Source organism: Pelodiscus sinensis, chromosome 11 (assembly GCF_049634645.1).
Source record: "Pelodiscus sinensis isolate JC-2024 chromosome 11, ASM4963464v1, whole genome shotgun sequence".
Taxonomy (NCBI): domain Eukaryota; kingdom Metazoa; phylum Chordata; order Testudines; family Trionychidae; genus Pelodiscus; species Pelodiscus sinensis.
In genome coordinates, this window is record NC_134721.1 from 45,922,891 (window position 1) to 45,943,979 (window position 21,089).

The 21,089-nt window shown below is 45.8% G+C and overlaps 2 protein-coding genes across 7 annotated transcripts in view; one reads left to right on the top strand and one right to left on the bottom strand.

Annotated features, from left to right (window-relative positions):
- The window catches only part of FANCD2 (FA complementation group D2), a 95,597-nt gene that overhangs the window by 71,197 nt on the left and 3,311 nt on the right, over positions 1-21,089 (bottom strand). Inside the window, exons 2-3 of one of the 5 annotated variants that reach the window (XM_075939568.1) lie at positions 9,431-9,567; positions 6,885-6,981 (exon numbers count right to left, since the gene is read on the bottom strand). The exons of 1 other annotated variant lie outside the window; for it this stretch is intronic. The gene's annotated coding sequence lies outside the window, so the exon portion shown is untranslated. Of the gene's footprint in view, positions 1-57; positions 312-6,884; positions 6,982-9,430; positions 9,709-21,089 lie in introns of those variants that run through there. 3 more of the 5 variants (XM_075939566.1, XM_075939567.1, XM_075939565.1) reach the window with 3 other exon arrangements.
- Positions 92-20,592, top strand: EMC3 (ER membrane protein complex subunit 3). 2 transcript variants are annotated; one of them, XM_075939575.1, is made up of 9 exons: positions 92-230; positions 2,280-2,448; positions 4,945-5,002; positions 9,705-9,798; positions 12,022-12,126; positions 13,677-13,758; positions 13,934-14,013; positions 16,935-17,017; positions 20,339-20,592. In XM_075939575.1, the coding sequence occupies exons 2-9, from the start codon at positions 2,294-2,296 to the stop codon at positions 20,465-20,467; spliced, it is 786 nt and encodes a 261-aa protein (XP_075795690.1). In that variant the 5' UTR covers positions 92-230; positions 2,280-2,293; the 3' UTR covers positions 20,468-20,592. The 2 variants fall into 2 exon arrangements, with proteins under 2 accessions (XP_075795690.1, XP_075795689.1); XM_075939574.1 differs by lacking the exon at positions 20,339-20,592 and adding an exon at positions 19,230-19,551.

Below are 21,089 nucleotides of genomic sequence, written 5' to 3' on the forward strand. Positions count from 1 at the left end.
GACCCTGTTGCCATGGAGACGAGGGACACCACCGCCACACGCCCCGTTGCCACGGACCCGGGACGGGGAGCAGCAGCCTCACGGCCAGTTCCCGGCGGCGCCAACAACGAGCGCCTAGTCTTAAGTTTCCCGCCAGCCAGTGACGCAGGTCGCGCCGTGATGACCTCACGGTGACGTACTTCCTGGCCCTTCTGTGAGGGGTCGGTCCCGGAAGCGGAGCGCGGCGAAGGGTGAGGCGCGGGGCCGGGGGCGCTCGGGGCCTGGCGAGGCCTGAATTCCCGCACGCCGAGGCGCGGCCGAGGGGCTTGGCTGGGCGGGGCCCGTCGTTTCGGGGCAGGCCGGCGGCACGAAGGCTGCTGCCTACAAGACTGCGGGGGGGGGGGGCACCGCGCATGCTCAGCAGCCCGGCGAAGCACGGCCCTTGGCCCCTCCCACAGCCTGCGAGCTTGTGCCGCGAGGGGCGGTGGGCGGGGCTGCTGCTGGCCCCGCCCAGAGCCCCTCGGACACCTGCCACGCGTGAGGGGCGGCCTGTTAGTGCGACTGGCAGGTCGTGGGGGCGGGGCCCGCCTCTCGTCCTACGGAGGGGGAGGGTGAAATGTCGGTTAACGGCTCGAGGACCCGCCCCGCCTAGGCGCGGGGGGGGGGGGGGGGGCGCGTAGTCTGCAGCAGCGCTTCTCCGACTCGCTGGGCTGTAGCATCGGCCTGTCGGTCAGCTGCACCTGGGCAGCCCTGGCCTCCGGACTCAGAGCGCCGGGGGAAACTTGCCAGCTGTCTACACCGGCCGCTTGATTTTGCGCAAAAGCGCTGACGCGCTACTGACCGAAATCAGTGCTTCTTGCGCAAATGCTTTGACGTTCCCGTTCGGGCAAAAGCCCTTGTCCGGAAATGCTTTTGCGCAAGAGGGCCGGTGTAGACAGCTGAAAACTTTTGCGCAAAAAAGCCCCAATGGCAAAAATGGCGATTGGGGTTTCTTGCGCAAAAGCGCATCTAGATTGGCCACGGATACTTTTCCGCAAAAAGTGCTTTTGCGGAAAAGTGTCCCTGCCAAGCTAGATGCTCTTTTCCACAAATGCTTTTAATGGAAAAACTTTTCCATTAAAAGCATTTGCGGAAAATCATGCCAGTCTAGACGTAGCCTTTATGTTTACTGTGCTACTTCCAGTAGCAGGTTCTGCAAATCAGAAACTACCACTCGTAGCACATCTTACAGGAAGCAGTTCTATACACAGAACTATGTGGAACTGCTTCCTTGTGGGATTGTACTACTGCTGATAGCAGTTTATCACAGGACCATTTCCTTAAGATCGTACAAATGAAAGTGCTACTGGTAGCACATTAGTACAAGGTAGCAGCTACTTACATACCGCAGGCGGGAGAAGGTAAAACTAGGGAAGACACGCACTCAGCACCAACTTGAGATGGGGAAGCAAAATGAATCAAGGAGCCAAAGTATCTGAAGAGAAGAAATTACTGAATTGCCTGGACACTGGTGTTAAAAACCCTGGATAACAAGAGGAATTGGAATTGCTATAATGTATGGGAGGGGGAGCTGTGATCATGGGGGGCTTCAGTTTGAGTAGCATATGCTGGAGGTCTTATGCTGCCAATGCTAAACCATCACTGGAATTACCTCAACACTATACACAGCAATTTCCTAACTCAAAAGTGTTGTAGCTAACCCAAGGAAATTCTTTATTAGACCTTGTCCCAACAGATGAAGAGGGAATGGATCACAGAACTAAAAATTAATGATACCTTAGACTAGTTAAAAGTTGGTTAAATAGGAATGTGTAACTGCTGAAAACCTTACTTATTACACTCTGCACACTACAGTATGAAGCTTACATAAGCTGTATACTGCAGAGCTTGCAGCAAAACCTCCCCAGGAGCGGGGCCACCAGACTCGCACCTGGAGAGGTGGCTTCCCTGCTGCAGCAAAGCCTCCCCAAGTGCTGGCTATGCACAACCAACACCGTTAATCAATAAGCATCGGCGTATCAGTTAAGCAGTTGGTCAGTTACACTCTTAATGTCCCTCACTTATATGCAAGTGATCACGTCTTGGTCACATTTATTATGTGCAAACAGAATTAAGTCAGGACTAGCAAAATATACACAACATTGTAAAAATCGTGAGGTGCCTGCTGTTAGTCACCACACCCTATCAGGAAGAGGTTCAGAAAGCATCATTTTTTCTGAGTGAAGCTCTATCCTTTCTGAGTCGAAAGTGCTAAGTGGAATCTGAGTATAACACATAATCAGACCCATTTTGTTTACCAGAATCTACAGTAAAGATGAGTGAACCAGAGCTGCTGCTGGACTCCAATATCCGGTTATGGGTGGTCCTTCCAATTGTTTTCATAACATTCTTTGTTGGGATGATTCGTCACTATGTGTCCATCTTGCTCCAAAGTGACAAAAAGCTTACTAGAGAGCAAGTGTCTGACAGGTAAGTTACCAAGTGTGCTGAAGATTTCCTGTGGTCTTTCTAATAAAGCTAGGATAAAAGAACATTATATTTGCGAAGTCAAGCAATCAAAAATAATGAAATACCAGAATTAAAGTTGCTTATGCAAGCTTAATTTGGACTCGCTGTGTATATGCAATATGATACAGTTTCTAATTACATGATCACATTTTTCAACTGGACCGCTATCTCATTCTGTGATCATGATGGATGGAGGTTACTGAATGAGCAGCTATTCAGTATTTCTTTTCTTTATTCACTCTGTAGCCCCGGGTCATATTTACTGCACTATTCAAATCCTACTAGGAATACAGAAGTATTAATTTCCTCATGGATTTTTTTTTTTGTGGTGTATCATATAGCATCTAAGCATTTCATGAACATTCTGGAAAAAATTCATTGTTTTCCCAAGTTTCTTCTACTGGCATCTCTGGAAACAGGGTATTAAATTTGATGGACCAAAGACCTGAGCTGTGCAGATATCTTTTTTCATTGTATTCCTTTGGTATATATGGTCATGCCAATTCTCTTCCAGAATATGATCTGAGGAAGTGGGTCTGGCCCACAAAACCTATTTAACCATCTTGTTAGTCTTTAAAATGCTAAAGACTTTTATGTAAGCTCAGTTATCCTGTTGTAAAAGGGTAGAAAGATGCTTTTGTTGGAAAGAGTTCTTTAAACAGGCTGGAGAACTCTCCTTTATGCGTGTAAAGAGAATACATTCGTTATGTCCTTTGTTTATTTACTGGAAGATTGACCCAGTGTTACTCAGGTCCTTAATTAATTTCAGGGTTTTTTGGAAAATAAAATGAAAGTGTATTTGCTTCATTGAAATCATTGCTCTGGGGTGGAACTGGGAATGAGGGGTTCAGTAAGCAAGATGCTCTGGGGAGAGAGGACAGACCCCATTCTCTCGCTCCACAGCAGCTTGGGGCCATGTGAGAAGCACCTCTCCACGGCTGCTGCAGCTCCCGTGTATGTCACATGGCTGGAGCAGGTCCAGGTTCGTCTGCCCCCTGCGCGCTCCCCCGCCAGAGTGAGGATGCAGCAAACTGGGCACTTTCCCTTCGCTCTCTGACAAAGGGGAACCAGCAATGGGCCACCCCCCTTCCTTCCTGAAGGGCATCCGGGGAGTGGAAGGCTCAGGGAGTCCTGGACAGGGAGGGTGCGCCCTAAGCTAGCCCCTTTTACCTGCCTGGTGATTCTGTCTCCTCTTCAGATGGCTTTCTGAGAAGCAATCCCATTCCAGGCACATCCCATTTTCCTGTCAAAACCAAATCCTGACCTCACTTTTAAGTTATGATAAGACAAAGCTGGATGCCAAATTTGGTGAGCCTAGCTCTTACTGTTTAGGAGGAGTTCTTGAACAGACAGACAAACTCAAATATAGCATAGATTTTTGTCTTGTTTGGATCTTATTTTGAGCTGCAACTACTTTTTTGTTGAGCTCTATCTTTACAGTTGATTTATGCACAGTATCACTACTTCCTTTTAATTAAACTGCAGCTAACTGAGGAATCTATTATTATGTATCAAAAGTACATTGATTCTCCTGTAGCTTTGCAAAATGTATTCCTTATTGCATCTCATTTCAGTTTGGACAACAAAGATTTTGGTGAATCAGGTCTATTTAATACTAGACATATTTTTGGTTTTCTTATATAAAAATTGTCTTTAAGCCTAGAAACATCTGCTATTCTGTCAGATATTTCTGCTCAAAGAAGGCCCAAAAATTCATTATTTCATGGAATCTAAGGATATGTCTACACACACTTTTTATTTTGGGAAAAGGATGCAAATAGCGCTGCACATTTGCATACTTCCTCCTTTTTGGGAGGGGAGGCAGGGGGAAGAGACGCTTTTCCGGTATTTACCTGTGTCTACGTGTGGCCGAATTTTAAAATAAACCCCTATTTCGAAAGACCTTTGTAAACCTCATTGTAGGAGAAATAAAGGGTCTTTCAAAATAGGGGTTTATTTCAAGTTTAGGCCGCGTGTAGACACAGGTAAATACCGGAAGAGCGTTTTCAAAAAAACAAACAAAAAAAAACCACAGAGGAAGTATGCAAATGCGCAGCACTATTTGCATCCTTCTCCCAAAATAAAAATTGTGTAAACATACTCTTTGAAATGAAATGTAGGTTATGTAGACAACATCTGATGCAATTTAAATTGTCCACCTCTGAGGAAATCTTCCATTTTCCCAGTCAGGCAAGAGAAGGAAGAGGTGACCTTTTTATCTTCTCCCCTGCTGATTTATGAGAACCTCCAAATTATGAAAAATATTGCTCTGGAAATTAGTTTCCATTAATAGGAAGGTGTCATTATGTTTGTGTGGTAGATGTCCCTAAGTCAGTCTCTCTCAGTTCGTTTACTGTGCAGCTTGTTGGTTACCCATAGCTCACTTGCATCCCTAATTTCTACTATTTTCTAATGTTAATCTTTGACAGTTCTGCAATAATGGATTTCTTTTTTTAGCCAAGTCCTAATTCGAAGCAGAGTCCTCAGAGAAAATGGAAAATACATTCCAAAACAGGTATGTGCACGTGTGAAGCTGCTTATTTGAATTGCTTTAATATTTGTCTGGAGGCTGTATAGAGAAAATGATGACGTAAATTCAAATAAATGTTTAAATTTGAAAGCCAGAAGGGAACAATGCAGTCATGTAGTCTGACTTTGTAACAGAAGCCAAAGAACCCTCTGAAAATATTTCCTAGAGCACCTCTAGAAAAACATCCAATCATAATTTAAAAGTTATCACGGGTGGAGAATCCTCCATGACATTGGTAAGTTGTTCCAGTGATTAATTACTCCCATTGCTAAACGTTTACACCTTATTGCCAGCATTAATTTGTCTTGCTTCAGCTTGCAGCCACTGGGCACTGTTGGCCTTTTCTCGCCTATGTTGAAGAGCACATTACCAAATATTTGTTTCCTATGTAGGTACTAATAGACTGTAATCAAGTCACTCCTTAATCTTGGGTAAATATATTGATCTTCTTGAGTCTACCACTTTATTCTAATCCTTTAATCATTTTCATGGATCTTTTCTGAATCCTCTCCAATTTATCAACATTCTTCTTGGAATGGGGGCAACACAGGGTTCCAGCTGCCGTCCTGTCACTGCCAAACACAGAAGGAAAATAATCTCTTGGCTCCTACTCAGGAGTCTGCTGTTGCTTTATGCAAGGTTTGCATTGGCCCTTTTCATCTCAGTGTTGGAGTGGGAGCTTATGTACAGCTGATATCCACTATAAACCCCAAATCTTTTTCAAATATTAAGCCCAGAAAGAAGTAGGATTTCATTGCTAAAATTGAGACTGGCACTCAAATGTCAGAAGCAGGAAGCCTGCTAAACAGCCAGCGGGGCTATTGGACGATCGAGAGGCTAAAGGGGCATTCAAGGACAGTAAGATGGTTGTAGAGAAACTACATGAATTATTTGTATCAGTTTCCATGGCAGAGGGTATGAGCGGGATTCCTAAACCTGAACCATTCTTTTTAGATGACAGATCTGAGGAACTGTCCCAGATTGAGGTGTCAGAGGATGTTTGGAACAAATTGAGAAACAGTAATAAATCATCACTACCAGCTGCAATTCACCCACAAATTCTGAAGGAACTCAGATGTGAAATTGCAGAACTACTAACTGTGGTCTGTAACCTACCATTTAAATAAACTGTACCAAATGACTGGAAGATAGCTAAGGTGACACTACTTTTTAAAAAGGACTCCAAAGGTGATACCCCCAGTTACTGCTCTGAAGTCAGGCCAGTAACCCTGACTTCAGTACCAAGCAAACTGGTTGAAACTATAGAAACGAACAGTTTCTGAATCTGAATATTGTCAGACACATAGAGGAACAAAATTTATTGTGGAAGAGTCAACATTGTTTTTGTAAAGGGAAATCCTGCCTCACCAGTCTATAAGAATTCTTGGAGAGGGTGAATAAACATATGGACAAGGAGGATCAGTTGGATATTGTTAGATTTTTCAGAAAGCCTTTGGCAAGGCTTGTAAGCAAAGCAAGCTGCCATAGGATAAGGAGGAAGGTCCTGTCATGGACTGATAACTGATTAAAAGCTGGGAAACAAAGGGTAGATATAAATGATCAGTGTTCACACTGGAGAGAGCTAAATAGTGATATTCCCCAGGGGTCTGTTCTAGAACCAGTCCTATTCAACATATTCATAAATGATCTGGGGAAAGGGGTAAACAGAAAGCAAAATTTGCAGATGATAGAAAACTACTCAAGATAGTTAAGTCTCAAACTGCAAAGAGCTGCAAAAAAGTCTTTCAAAACTGGGTGACTGGGCAACAAATTGGCAGATTAAATTTAATGTTGATAAATGTAAAGTAATGCACGTTGGAAAACATAATCCAAACTATACATATAAAATGTCTAAATTAGCTGTTACCACTCGAGAGAGATGTTGGAGTCATGGTGGATAGTTCTTTGAAAACATCCATTCAATGTGCAGTGGCAGTCAAAAGTGAACGGAATGTTGGGAATTCCTAAGAAAGAGATAAGACAGAGAATGTATTGCCTCTATATCCATGGTGCCTAACCAGATCTGAAGCAGTGGCCACTATAGTGGCTACTGCTATAGTGAACTACCTACACTCAACCGGCCAAATAGCTACATGTAGTTAGTGGCTAATGGGTTGGACACCATGGCTCTATATAAATCCACAGTATGCCCACATCTTAAATACTGGGTGCATATGTGCTCTCCCCATCTCAAAAAAGAGATCTTGGCATTGGAAAAGGTTCAGAAATGGACAACAAAAATGATTAGGGTTATGGAATAGCTCCTGTATGAGAGAAGATTAATAAAACAAGGATGTTTCAGCTTGGGAGCTATGGTTGTGATCTGTAAAATGACTAGCATGGAGAAACTAGATAAGGAATTGCTGTTTACTTGTTCTCCTAACACTAAAATCACCAAATAAACTTAATAAATAGCCAGTTTAAAGCAAACAAAAGGAAGTGTTTCTTTATCCAATGCACAGGCACCCTGTGGAACTCTTTGCCAGAGGATATTGTGAAGGGCAAGACTACAATGGGATTAAAAAAAGAACTAGATAAATTCATGGAGGTTAGGTCCATCAATAACTATAAGCCAGGATAGACATGGGAGGGGGACCCTAGTCTCTGATTGCCAGAAGCTGGGAATGAATGACAAAGAATGGATCATTGAGTGATTCCCTGTTCTGTTCATTCTCTCTGGGGTACCTGCCATTGGCCACTGTCAGAAGACAGGATACAGGCAGTCCCCGGGTTACGTACAAGATAGGGACTGTAGGTTTGTTCTTAAGTTGAATCTGTATGTAAGTCGGAACTGGCGTCCAGATTCAGCCGCGGCTGAAACTGATCAGTTTCAACAGCGGCTGAATCTGGACGCCAGTTCCGACTTACATACAGATTCAACTTAAGAACCCCAGGCATCCCCAAGTCAGCTGCTGCTGAAACTGATCAGCGGCTGATTCCAGGAAGCCCGGGGCAGGGGCTTCCTGTAGTCAGCCGCTGGTCAGTTTCAGCAGCGGCTGACTTTGGGACGCCTGGCGCAGAGCAGCTGGGGTGCTGCTGGGTTGGTCCAGTAGCGCCGCCGCTCCTCGGCGCTACTGGACCAACCCAGCAGCACCCCAGCTGCTCTGCCCCAGGTGTCCTGATTCAGCCGCTGCTGAAACTGATCAGCAGCGGCTGAATCAGGACTCCTGGGGCAGAGCAGCTGGGGTGCTGCCAGATTGGTCCAGTAGCACCAAGGAGCGGTGCTGTGGGACCAACCGGCAGCACCCCACCTGCTCTAACACAGGCCCGGGGCTTTGCTCCATGTCTCCGTGGTCTGCTGGGGGGGGCGCACTAGCTGCGTCCCCCCCCAGCAGACCAGGGAGACGCAGAGCAAAGCGGCAGAGGACCCGGGCGGGACCGCGGCACTGATCTGGAAGCGCTGCGGTCCCGCCCGGGTCCTCCGCCGCTTTGCTCTGCGTCTCCCTGGTCTGCTGGCTCTTCTCCCCTCCCCCAGCAGACCAGGGAGACGCAGAGCAGCTTTTCTCGCCCCGGAGGACACGGGCGGCAGGACCGGGCGTCCCACCGCTCCCGTCGTCCGGGGCGAGAAAATCCCCGTTCGTAACTGCAGATCTGACGTATGTCGGATCCGTGTAACTCGGGGACTGCCTGTATTTGGCTAGATGGACCTTTGGCCTGACCCAATATGGTCATTCTTATGTTCTTATGACACATTTAAAGCAAGAATGTGCAATACTGTAGCAGGTCACAGAACATGGGGTGATAGCTCTACCAATTGGAAAGAAATATCTACCATCTGCATTGATTTAATTGCTTTCAAAATATAAATATTTTGTTCTCGGCTTCCAAGAATGTCGGGAAGCCATCTTGAAGAAAAAAAGACAAGCAGAAAGGTGTAATCTCCTTGGGAGCAAATGACTTCTGTGCATGAAATAGTTAATTATGTTTGAGATGAGAGAATTTCAGAGATAGACACTAAACTGGGGGACACTGAAGTCAGAAGCTAAGGCCAAATAAGTCAGTTATTGAAATGGCCAGGATCCAGAGCAAACCCCTAACTGACTGCAAGGCTGAGCTTGATAAGCTTACAGAGGGGATGGTCTGATGAAACTGCCTGCAATGACACACAGCCAATCTGCGACTGCTAGTAGCAAATATTCCCACTGGCCAGCAATGGGATACTAGATGGGGAGGCCTCTGAGTTACTGTAGAGGATTCTTGCCTAGGTGTCTGCCCAGTGGGTCTTGCTGAAATGCTCATGACCCAGTTGATCACTATATCTGTGGTTGAGAAGCACTGGCAAGGATCACTGTGATTTTCGCTTTCCTCTGCAGCACAGCCCACAGATCACTTGCAGGTTTAAAATAATGTAAGTGGTGGATTCTCTATAACTTGAAATCTCTAAATCATGATTTGGAGGCTTCATTAGCTCACCAGAGGATAGGGGGACAAGGTTCTGAGGTCTGCAGTGTGTAGAAAGTCATACTAGATGATCAGAATGGCCCTTTCCAGCCTTAATGTCCATGAGACCTGGAAGGCAGAGCAAGACTCCAAGTGATGTTAGTGGATATCTGTGCAGGAGAGAAAGGAGGAGACATGTAAAAGGCATGCATCCTGAACACTGGAAAGGAAGTCTGTTGTTTGTGTGTTCAGTTCCACCAGTCTGATTCCCAGCCCAGTTAGAATTTGCTGTTCCTTTTGTTTTCAGTCTTTCCTGACACGGAAGTATTTCTTCAATAACCCAGAGGATGGATTTTTTAAAAAAACAAAAAGGAAGGTAGTGCCCCCTTCTCCAATGACAGGTATGTGTAGAGATCATTGCAAAAAGCATGCTAGGAGAGCAGGTGGCTTTCCTGACAAGGTTCTAGCTCTCTTGTAACGCACTGTGCTTTTTGTATTTTAAGGGGAAGAATAAAATAATCAGAATAATAATCAAGTGATCATTTGGCTAGGTTCTGTGGGCTCATAAGTGCTGGTATTTGATGTGCCTTGTCTCTTGCTGACCTCTGTTCCCCTCACTTATGTCTTCCTTGCTGAAGTGAAGCCATGAAGATCAGTAGACTCTTTAGTGTTACCATTTTTAATGGGGAACTGCAACATTTTTAAAAAAAACCTGGCCGCCTGCTCTTTGTTGCTTAAAATGAATAAGGGATATGTATTTGGGGGTTTGCCCCCTGTGTATTTTTAACCTTAGAATAATCACGTCTAATCTGCCCTGACAAACCTGCTGAATGTCTCTGGAAACATGTGCTGTTGCCAACATGTTGGGCCTACAAAAATAGAGACAGATGGTGGGTGAGGTCATAGTTTTTATTGGACCCACTTTTGCTAGTGAGAGAAAAATCTTTCTGGCTAAACGGTGCTCTGACACTTGGTAATCATTATTGGCTTATTAAGTAGGTCACAGCAAAGTGTTTCAAGATTAAAACTATCCTACCAGGCTGAGGGTACGTCTGCACTACAAAACCTTTTCAATAAGGCCTACTCTAAAACTGCTATAACGTAGAGACAACCTACACCAGCAAGAGCACATCCCCAAACAGCGATCGCTACGTCGACAGCTGAAGGTTTTGGCAGCATACCTACGTTAGTTTGAAGGGAGGGCTGGATTTCCACCCCTCGGTGATTGTGATATGCTGACATAACTTCTAAGTGAAAACCAAACTGAAGTCCAATTTCTAATAGGAAAAGAGACAGGTGGGAGGAATGGGGGTGTGAGAGAGAGCAGGAGGCATATGTCCCCCACTCAAGACACAGATGTGGAAATGACTATCTGCTATCCTTTCCTCATCTACTACATTCAGAGCATCTTGCAGGGTTAGAAAAAGGCCCAGCTATGGGATGACAAATCTCTGGAACCCCATATTTAGTGGGGACAGCTTTTATATGCTTCCTGCTACCCTACACTCAGACTGTATTGTCAAATGCCCCTCAAAAAAAGTGGCCCAAAGGGAAGGTAATCTTGTCCCATCGAATGGCCAGTAAAAACAAGCTTTCAGATCTATGTATTGTCAGCTCTGTTATCTTAAAAGGGGTGTGGTCTCTTAACAGAACCCTTTTGCACCCTCAGCAGAACCCCTGCAGTCCTTACTCACCGGTCCTTTGAGGCCTTGTCTACACACAAATTTGCTTCATTTGCATTCCTGTATGGCCACTCTTATTTCAGCATAGCATAAACCTGTTCCTCATTGACTTAAGATACATTTAAATCCCTGTCCGCCTACATGTTTGCACCAGTTAAACGCATCTGGCTTAAAATTAACACTTTTGAACTCCATGTATAGACAAGGTTGTAGCCTTACAAACCCAGCTCTCACCATTTCTTTGCCTCTGTCCTCTGCTTTCTTTGCACAATAATTGTGTATAGCATGCTTATAGGTTGTACACTTTTGCCACCCTTCCCCTTTTGGGATAGCTTGTGATGTCAGCCCAGGCTAGCATTCAGCACCAGCTTCCACAAGGCTTGGGGAGGTGGGGTGCAAGAGAAAGGAAACGCTAATTTCAGTTTGGTCACTCGAGTAGCCCTTCAGGGTTAGGGTGCAACAAGGAGCTAACTCCAGCATCCAGCAGCGGAAAAATGCTTTTCTGACTTCTTAGCCAACCTGACATTTTTCAGGGGAAACATCATAGAGGTGTAGGTAAAGTTCTGGCCTAAGAAACTCATAGGACACAAACTTCTCGTCAGTTCTGTGAATTCAGAACCTGGGCTTTTTGCTGGATGCTCCCACTTCAGGTCTGTGTAAGGGATTGCATAGTTGAAGTGACACCACTTCATTAACCATGTGTGCTGTTCACCTCCTTTGTAAAACACTTGGAGACTGACAGTGAAAAGTGCTATAAGACATAGATGGGGGCATGGTCACGATTAACCTCTCCTTCACTCCTTATTGATACAGCCCCTTTTTCAGTCAAGTTACTGGACCTCTTACATTTCTTGTAACTACTGTCAGAAAAGCAGGATGTGATGAAACATGGGAAGGCAGAGTGGAGTCAATGCTTAATGTGCTTTAACCTGTACTTGGTAGATCCTACTATGCTGACAGATATGATGAAAGGGAATGTAACTAATGTTCTACCCATGATCCTCATCGGCGGTTGGATCAACATGACCTTCTCGGGATTTGTAACAAGTAAGTGTCCGAAATGAGAGCGTGCACAGAGCAATGTGCAATGATTGGCTGCAGGCAGTAGGACCCTCCAAGCCTTGCTACCTCCACCTACACATGGACTGAGTGAGTGGGATGAAGTGAGTGTAATCCTGGGTTTGAAGAGGCACAGCAAATCAAATAAGGGAATGCAGAATCTCCACATCTACCATTAATCACAACTACACACAAAACAATGGGATCTAACTTAGCTGTTATCACTCAAGAAAAAGATATCGGTGATCTATGGCTAGTTCTCTGGAAATGGCAATCAGAAAATTAAAGCAAATGTTAGGAATTAAGAAAGTAACAGATAATGAGAGAAAATATTGTCTACATAAATCCATGGCGCGCCCACACCTTGAATCCTTCAATGCAGATGTGGTTGCCCCATCTCAGAAAAGATCGATTGGAAAGAGAAAAGGTACAGAAAAGGGCAACAGAAATGATGAGGGTTTGGAACAGCTTCCATATGAGGAGAGATTAAAAAGACTGGGGGTATGTCTACACTGCCACCCTCGTTCGAACTAGGGTGGCTAATGTAGTCATTCGAACTTGCAAATGAATTTAGTATCCTGGGCTTTATTTGCATGTTCCCGGGTGCCACCATTTTTAAATGCCCTGTAGTTCGAACTACTTTCCCGTGGCTACATACGGCACGGACTTGGCTCCTAATTTGAACTACTGTTACTCCTTTTGCAATAAGTTTTCATCTTGGAAAAGAGGTGACTCGGGAGAATATGATAATCTCTCTGGTGTTACAAAAGTAACGAAGAAAGAGTTATTTACTCTGATAATGTTAAGAACTAGGGGTCACCAAATAAAACTAACAGCAGGTTTAAAATAAACAAAGGTAGTATTTCTTCACACAGTGCAGTCAACCTGTAGAACACTTTGCCAGAAGATGTTGGCAGGGCCAAGATTATAGCGGGGTTCAAAAAAGAGCAACGTTGGCACTGTTGTGATTAAGGATGCATCTAGCAGGGATCTGGAGTTGCTGAGTATTTCTGGCAGAGGTGCTCTCCGTTTGATGCAAAGGCTCCTTTGCTCAGTGACAGTGGAGTGAGAAACACGTTTTAAAACCAGCGAAGTGTGACCATGAAACAGACACTGGTAGGTGCGCTTGGAAATAGGTGTGGCACCAGAAACTGCTTGGAACTTTTTTATTCCCTAGATTTGAAGTTGGTGGGGTAGGTTTCTTCCACATGTGAACAGGAGTCAGATCACATTAAGTAACTGATGCTGGGGTCTAAATGTATACGTTGTCCTTCAGTGTGGCATTGGGTTTACTCCCGCTGTCTGAGAGATGGCTCATTACGTATGGTTCCCATCCACCATGGCGGAGTGAATAGTGATGATTTGATCTCTTTTCAAAAACCCTTTAACATTTGACCTTTATTGGGAGTTAAACAAGTGAGCCTTGTGTACCTCTCCTTGGTATGTACTAACCATGCCCAGCTGTGCAGCTGAAAAATGACTGGCTCTGTGGTTGCTTACCATTGTTTGTGAGAGAATCTTGTTTGTCTTCCTTGCAGCAAAAGTGCCGTTTCCTCTGACGCTGCGCTTTAAACCAATGCTGCAGCAGGGAATTGAGCTGCTCACTTTGGATGCATCCTGGTAAGAGCTTTGTTTTGGAACCAGTGTATCCTGGGCTGGGGGCAAGGGGCTTTTGCTAGGAAAAGCTTAGACTGAAAGAGAGCCCCCAGACTGGCCCTGCAAGCACAGCTCAAGTGAGGTCAGAAATCAGTCCCTCGCTGAGCGGAAATCTAACCCTTTTGTTATACTTTGGCAGGGTGAGTTCTGCTTCATGGTACTTCCTGAATGTGTTTGGTCTGAGAAGCATTTACACACTCATCCTGGGTCAAGATAATGGTAAGACCCTGTTGTTTCTGTTAATTTAATTGGAGTCTGCTTGTGTTGGAGAGTTCATCTGAGCAAATACTAACGAGGCTCCCAGCAGGGCTGGAAAGCTATGGGTTGTTGAACCAGACCCTTTGGCATTATGTAAGGTTATTCAGTCCTACCAATGTGCTCTCTGTGTGGATGATGCTAGGACTGGCTTTGGAAATCTGTTCTATTGCCCATTCAGTGACTGTTAATAACCTTCCACAGTTCACAGCTTCGACTTTTCCTTCTTTCGCCTCAGGCAGGTGGAGAGCACTCTCTCTAAATGGCTCTCTCTAGACTGGCTAATTTTTCCGGAAAATCAGCCGCTTTTCCGGAAAAACTTGCCAGCTGTCTACACTGGCCGCTTGAATTTCCACAAAAGCACTGACGATCTCATGTAAGATTGTCAGTGTTCTTGCGGAAATACTGTGCTGCTCCCATTCAGGCAAAAGTCCTTTTGCGCAAAAGGGCCAGTGTAGACAGCTCAGCTTTGTTTTCCGCAAAAAAGCTCCGATCGCGAAAATGGTGATCGGGGCTTTTTTGCGCAAAAGCGCGTCTAGATTGGCACGGACGCTTTTCCGCAAAAAGTGCTTTTGTGGAAAAGCGTCCCTGCCAATCTAGACGCTCTTTTCCGAAAATGCTTTTAACGGAAAACTTTTCCGTTAAAAGCATTTCTGGACAATCATGCCGGTCTAGACATAGCCATCCTGCTTGGAGTCTTAGCGTGAAAGAAAAGCGTGAAGACTTAACTACTCTCTGCTGCGAGGTGTGGGGCAATGGGACAGCTGGGGGACTAGGGGTTCACATCTCCCTGCACTGCTCCTCTTTAAAAGTCCATCTGCCCCCCCTCAGAGGGGAGAGAACAACGGATTCTGCCACTGCTGCCCACGCCAGTAGCTCTCAGCCACCTCAGAGAAAGGGTGGGAAGCAGGTGTTGGGTTTGGGCTCCATATTCCAAACCACCTAGCAATAACTCCAGAACTCTTGGAGGCTCCCTCCCTCCTGTGCCTTCAAATCAGAATCTCTGCTCCACTGCAAGTGTGGGGACAGCAGCAAAACTGAAGTTTACATCAAAGCAGTAAGGCTGCGGTACTGGCTGCAGCGGTGGCTGCTAATGGCAGGCTGGTCGGTGCTTCTAAAGTGGAATATGCAACCAGCGTCCTAAGAAAGCATTGTTTCAGGCCTTGGACTGGGACACTGGGGAGTAAGTTGGCCCAATCTGGCCTTCTGTAGATATCAGTCTCCATGGCTCTTCACTTTCAGGGATTGTCGCGTCCACGTTTAGGATGATGCTGAGAGAAAATCTCCCAGTTTCCTGTGTAAAAATCATTAACTCGTGTTGGGAAGCCCTGCTATGAAATCCCTAGCAGGATGATGAAGAAGCATTACGAGCTGACTCGGGGAACGTGGCTTAGTGGCCACAGGAAGCTCATTTGGTTGCTGTTGACAGTTTTCTCGGTTGCATGTGAAGTTACATCCCTAGGAGAGATTGTATTTGAGAGCTAGAGAGGGGCCGCCACACAACTCTCTGAAAATCCCGTTCAAAGAAACAGAGCAAAACTGCCTTTCCAGTCATCCCATTCAGTCCTGGAGTTCCCCTGAGCTGTTGGCAGCAGGCCTCAAGATCACTGGAGGGCTGTTCTTCCGGAACTGCTCCCTGCCATTCTGGCTGGTAACTGCCCTCGAGCTCTTCACAAGGAGGACGTGAATGCTGCCGCTCTCAGGGAGACAAGCTAGCAGTGGCTGCCCTATCTGGGTGAGTGGCTGAGGCATCTGCCAGCTCTGGTGCTTCAAGGTGCAACTGCACATTGAATCCTTTACCTTTGTGCCCGAGTCAGAAATTCATTTCTCTGAGCTAGACACTAGTTTTTCCACTGGTGTAAACAGTACAGCTGGCATCCTGGGCACAGTGCTCAAAGGAATGGTGTTCCAGGTAGGCGTGAAATGCCAGATTCCCCAGCCCAGCAGACAGGCATCATATTGTCTAGGAAAAGTGCCCATGTATGCTATTAAGCATCTAAAGGCAGCTTGATAACAGCCTCTTGACATTAAAATGGCTTTCAGCTGCTGTCCAGTGGTCACCCAGCCCCCCCCAAACCACAGCTGGTAACCCACATCACTTTCCAAGAGGCTGTAAGAGCAGAGTTCTTCCAAAGCAAAATGACTACTGCTCCACTGGGTCACGCTCAGACAGCTCCTTTGTCACTATGCTGCTGCTTCTGGTTTATAAACTTCTGCAAGAGCAGACTCGCAGAGACTCCCTCCCTTGCATTAGCAAGGTTCCCTCCACTTAAGTCGTGCCAGGTTTTTACAGCCAGGAAAGTAAATGTTTGGTGGGAAAACAGGGCAGAACCACCACCATGGGGCAGGTGGGTTACTGAAGCCTTTTGCTACTGGCAGTTCATCTGTCCAAGCTGAATTTTGATTTTCCTTCATGGATTCTGGTCATTAGCCATTTTAGCTTTCGTTGCCATGGAATGTTTCGGGTTGGAGATCTGTGTAGCTTTGCCAGTTTGTTTTGCCTAGTCATATGGTCAGTGGGAATGCTAACCAGATCCTGCACTGGTAGAGGCTGTCTATCTGTGAAGCCCTTCAGTTGGGGATGGCACAGTGTGTCAGCAGACACACAATGTTAACGTGCACATGGAGTACAGTTACTCCCACGTCTGCACTGGTGGGGAGCATGGCTGAGGAAGTAATTAGCAGATGAGAAATGTTCCTTTCCACTTTGCCTTCTGAGCTGCTACTGTTGTCCTGCAGGGTCAGCATAGCATGATCATGGTGGGTGGGTGCCTGCAGCTCTAGTCTATAGTTAAGATCCAGGACTCCTCTGGTGGTACGGTGCTTTCATGAGCTCTCTCTCCCTGTAGTGTAAGTAAATGCCCCCCCTTGTTTCTCTCTTGCAGCTGCAGACCAATCTAGGGTGATGCAGGAACAGATGACAGGTGCAGCAATGGCCATGCCTGCAGATACGAACAAAGCCTTTAAGGTACAGTATTGCTTACATTCCCAGCTTCACCTTTGTGCTCCTACAAGCTTGTGCCGTGCCTACGGCCCCCTTCCCTTACTCACTGCCTGGAGAACAAAGGTCCTCTGAATGAGTGAGGAAAGAGGGGCAACGAGGGAATCTGGGAAGGTAGAATTCTGATAAGTAGCCGAGATATCTCTCTCATGAAATAGCCTCCATATTTTTCCTGTTTGTGGATTAAAAGCACAAAAGAATCCACCTGAGGAGGAAATGCTGGGAGTGCTAATGAAGAAGAGCTACTGAACAGTACTTTTCAAAAGCGGGTATCTGACTAGCCTTGAGAGAGTAGTTCTGCATGATGAGATCCAAGCACTTGTTCCACAGATCTGAGCTAGCAGATGACTAACACAGAAAGTAGAAGCTTCCTTCGTGCGGAGGAATGAGCTTTCTGGCCATCTGAAGTAAGCCTAGTTATTCTCAGGCATGTCTGAATACAAGAAAAGATCCATTTGGACAAACTCTTCATTTATTTTCCTCTTTGGATCTTCCTCCAAGGGCAGCAAATAACCCAAATGACTTCACAAAAGAGGTGGCTGGGTCCAGATAACGGTGAAACTGAACACAAGCCCAGCTCATGGAGCAGGTCTGTGAGGGACCTTGGGAAAGAAATCAGCAGAGGGGACCATCTCAGAGGAAAGTTTGCCCACCTTTTGGCAATTTTGGGGATGAGATGAAAGCTTGACTTCATCCTTATGAAAGCCACCAAAGTGGTCAGAGAAAGTCGATACAAAAGGTTGGAGAATCCTCACCTGCCTGGCAGAGGAGAGCACAATCAGGAAGGTATCGGCAGGACAGAAAGCATAAAGAACCCTCAGACAGAAGTTGTGAGTTTAGTGAGGCTCCAATATCAGTCCAACAAAGCTAGTGAAGCCCATGCTGGAGGGTTAAAGTGGGCAGGAGTGTCCTCCCAAATTGAAAAGCTTAATTGCTGATGAGCAAAATTAACAAGCAGAAACAACAGCTAGGTGAACTTGTAAGGAAGATCAGGGTTAGCTGGACTCCTGAATGGATCATTCCAAGAGCTTGCCGTAAATGTCTTGTAGGATTTCATCAGTGCCTGACATGTCATCTGGAAAACCCAGAGAGTTGGGATTCCCGTAATGCCAGTTGTTGAAAGTAGGGAAGTGCTGTTCGCCGTGAGGCTTATGTCACTGCAAGATGAAAGATTGGGCATGACGGACAGGAACAGAACAGTCTCACGCCTGAGCATTAGATTAATAGAGTTTGAGCCTCAGTGAAATATTTGTGCTTCATCTTGCTGCATGAAGGACTGAGGGAGAGGAGGAAAGCATAAGTACTGGAAGCCTGAGCCTAGGGTGCTTGGAAGTGCTGCCCGACCTCTGCCTGCTTGATTACAGAAGGTAATCTGATGGAATCAAGCAGCCTCCGTACCCGCTCTCACACTGGGACTTCCCCTTCTGGTTAATGGTTATTGATGGGTGATCCCCAGAACACCTCTCCTTTGCAGTGCCTGTTAATCTCCCAGACAGCCTGTTTCAAATTGAGCATAATAGCAGGAGTCAGAACAATAGATTCAGGGCATATTCCCAGGCCAGCTATGGGTGACATACGGTATTTGTAACTGGGAAAGTGACTCAGCAGAAAAAGGACAATATTCATCTGCAAGGATTTTTCTCAGCTGAAGAAAATCTTTTCCTGTACAAATCAAGGCACGTTAGCGCTAGCAAAGCAAACGTAACATTCCCTAGCCGTGGGTTCTCGGATTCCCCTGACCCTGGAAAACCCTGTTTTAGTCCCTCAGCACCTGTTAAAGGGAAGAGGGGAAGTCAGTTTAATTCCCCTTGTCACACTCCTTGAGAAGCTATACTGCCGTCAGGAAGGGAATTGGGGGGGAGGGATAGCTCAGTGGTTTGAGCATTGGCCTGCTAAACCCAGGGTTGTGGTTCAATCCTTGCAGAGGCCATTTAGGGATTTGGGGCAAAAATTCATCAGGGATGGTGCTTGGTCCTGCTGTGAAGGCAGGGGACTGGACTTGATGACCTTTCAAGGTCCCTTCCAGTTCTAGGAGATAGGCAATCTCCATTATAAAAAATGAGACACACTCAGCTTGGATAGCAGCCACCTCATCCTGCCTGGTGCTCTCACACTACATTGTTTGCCCAATCTCAGGCCAGGTGCCTCTTGCTGCTAAGAACTCACTTTAATTCAGCAGGAAAACTCAGTGGCCCCATTGCTTCGAGAGATGCAGAATGAAACCGTGACGCTGTCCTCCCAATCAGAATTGTGGCCGTTCATCAGCAGCACGTTCTCGTGCAGCAGAGACCCTTCCTCTTCAGGCGGCGAAGGCCGGAGCACTGCTCAGTGAGCAACACTGCCTCCTTTGGAGAAGGCAAACCACCCTCGCCCGGAGGCAGGCTGGATGCTAGCTGCTCCTTACAAAAGTGCTGGGCACTACTGTATGCACAGGGGTGATAGTCTAGCCCCTAGAACATACCTTCCTGTAAAGGGCAGATAAGCCTTCTGGCATGTATGTTTGTTCCCGGTGATATTTTATGTGTTCCCAGAAAAGAGAAATGTCATTACCCTCCAGCCCAGCTCAGTGGCAAGCCTCTCCGGTGTTCTCATGTGTGCTGATGCTGCTCATGGCGCAGGACTCAGCGACTTCTGCCTCAGCTTGTGAGGGGAAATGGGCTGCACGGAAGGCTATGCAGAAATTCCGCAAGGGCCATCTGCAGCCCTGGAATTGCTGACCGGGGAGTGCTGCAAGGGGCTCAGGCGTGGCAGCCTACTCCAGTCCCACAGAATGTGTAAGCCCCATAGCCTCTTGGCACATGCGGAGGTGATAAGCCCCAATCCCTGGGGGCGTGATCAATGCTGCCATGAGGCCTGCAGAATTCTTGGCAGTACAGATAATCACGTCTCCACAGTAAGTTATCCAGTTGCTAAGAATCACTACTCCCTCTGGGGACAAACAAATCCAGTGAATGTGGCATTTGTAGTCACAGATTTCAGAGGGAGAATACCCCTCCAAAAGGTGGAGGCTTTTACTCATTTTTCAGATTCTTTGTAAGCGTGAAAAAGCCTTACAGCTCTAAAATGTGTTCATTAACCAACTTTCAGACATGCTCGTCTGGAAGAGCAGACTCCACGAGCGTCATTTAAACAGAATGTATTTGTTTTGAGGCAATTGACAGGAAGGATCCCTGTTCAAATAAACGAGCATTGCACCATCCTTCAAGAGAATATGCACAAGAAGTGACGAGAACTGTTTTAATTCTCAGGCTGCTCTTTCTTCCCCCTTTCTATTTATCCTCCTTGTAGACGGAATGGGAAGCGTTAGAATTGACTGATCATCAGTGGGCATTAGAGGATGTGGAAGAAGAGCTCATGGCCAAAGATCTCCACTTTGAAGGCATGTTTAAGGAAGAGTTACAGACCTCTATTTTCTGAAAATAAAGCTGAGTTTGAACATATGCTTTGCATTTTCCTGCAAAAGGTGTTTAAAAATGTTACTTACTAAAATATACTATTACTTTTTGGTGCTCAGAATAAAAGAGACCATGTTGAGAACTGCATTTATCTAGCTTCCGCTCAAGCGTTATTGTTCCCATCTGTCTTTGGGCTAGATTTGCTCCCAAGGGGATCAGTATAGGTTTCCAGATCAAGTAATACTGTACACTAGTAAAGCAGTCTTAAAGTAGAAAATATAACCATGTCAGAATAAGAAATGCAGAACTGAAGTACCAAAACAAAAATATCACTCATCTTTCAGAATCAGCCTCAGGGTTCAGTTTCAGTCTCATCTTTATAATCTTTTTCCTGTTTTATCAATTATTGTTTTCCTCTGAGAAAACTGTACAAAATAAAAAACAGTGTTTTAACACTAAAAAAACCTCACAAGCCACTACTGTTAGAATTATTTTTCCTCCGAAAAACCAAGGTGTGTATAGTGCAGTTTGAACGTGTACAAGCCTGACTTGCTTTGTAATAGACATTCTGAGGTGTAGCACAGCACACAAGGAGTACAGCGCATACTCTCCAAATTCACACTGCCTTTGGGAGCATCACTATT

Bases quoted from the DNA above. Each gene is read 5' to 3' on its own strand.
- EMC3 (XM_075939574.1), top strand. From the start codon at position 2,294: ATGAGTGAACCAGAGCTGCTGCTGGACTCCAATATCCGGTTATGGGTG. The intron at 5,003-9,704 runs GTATGTGCACGT...TTTTGTTTTCAG, and splicing joins GAAAATACATTCCAAAACAG to TCTTTCCTGACACGGAAGTA. The intron at 14,014-16,934 runs GTAAGACCCTGT...TCTCTCTTGCAG, and splicing joins CATCCTGGGTCAAGATAATG to CTGCAGACCAATCTAGGGTG.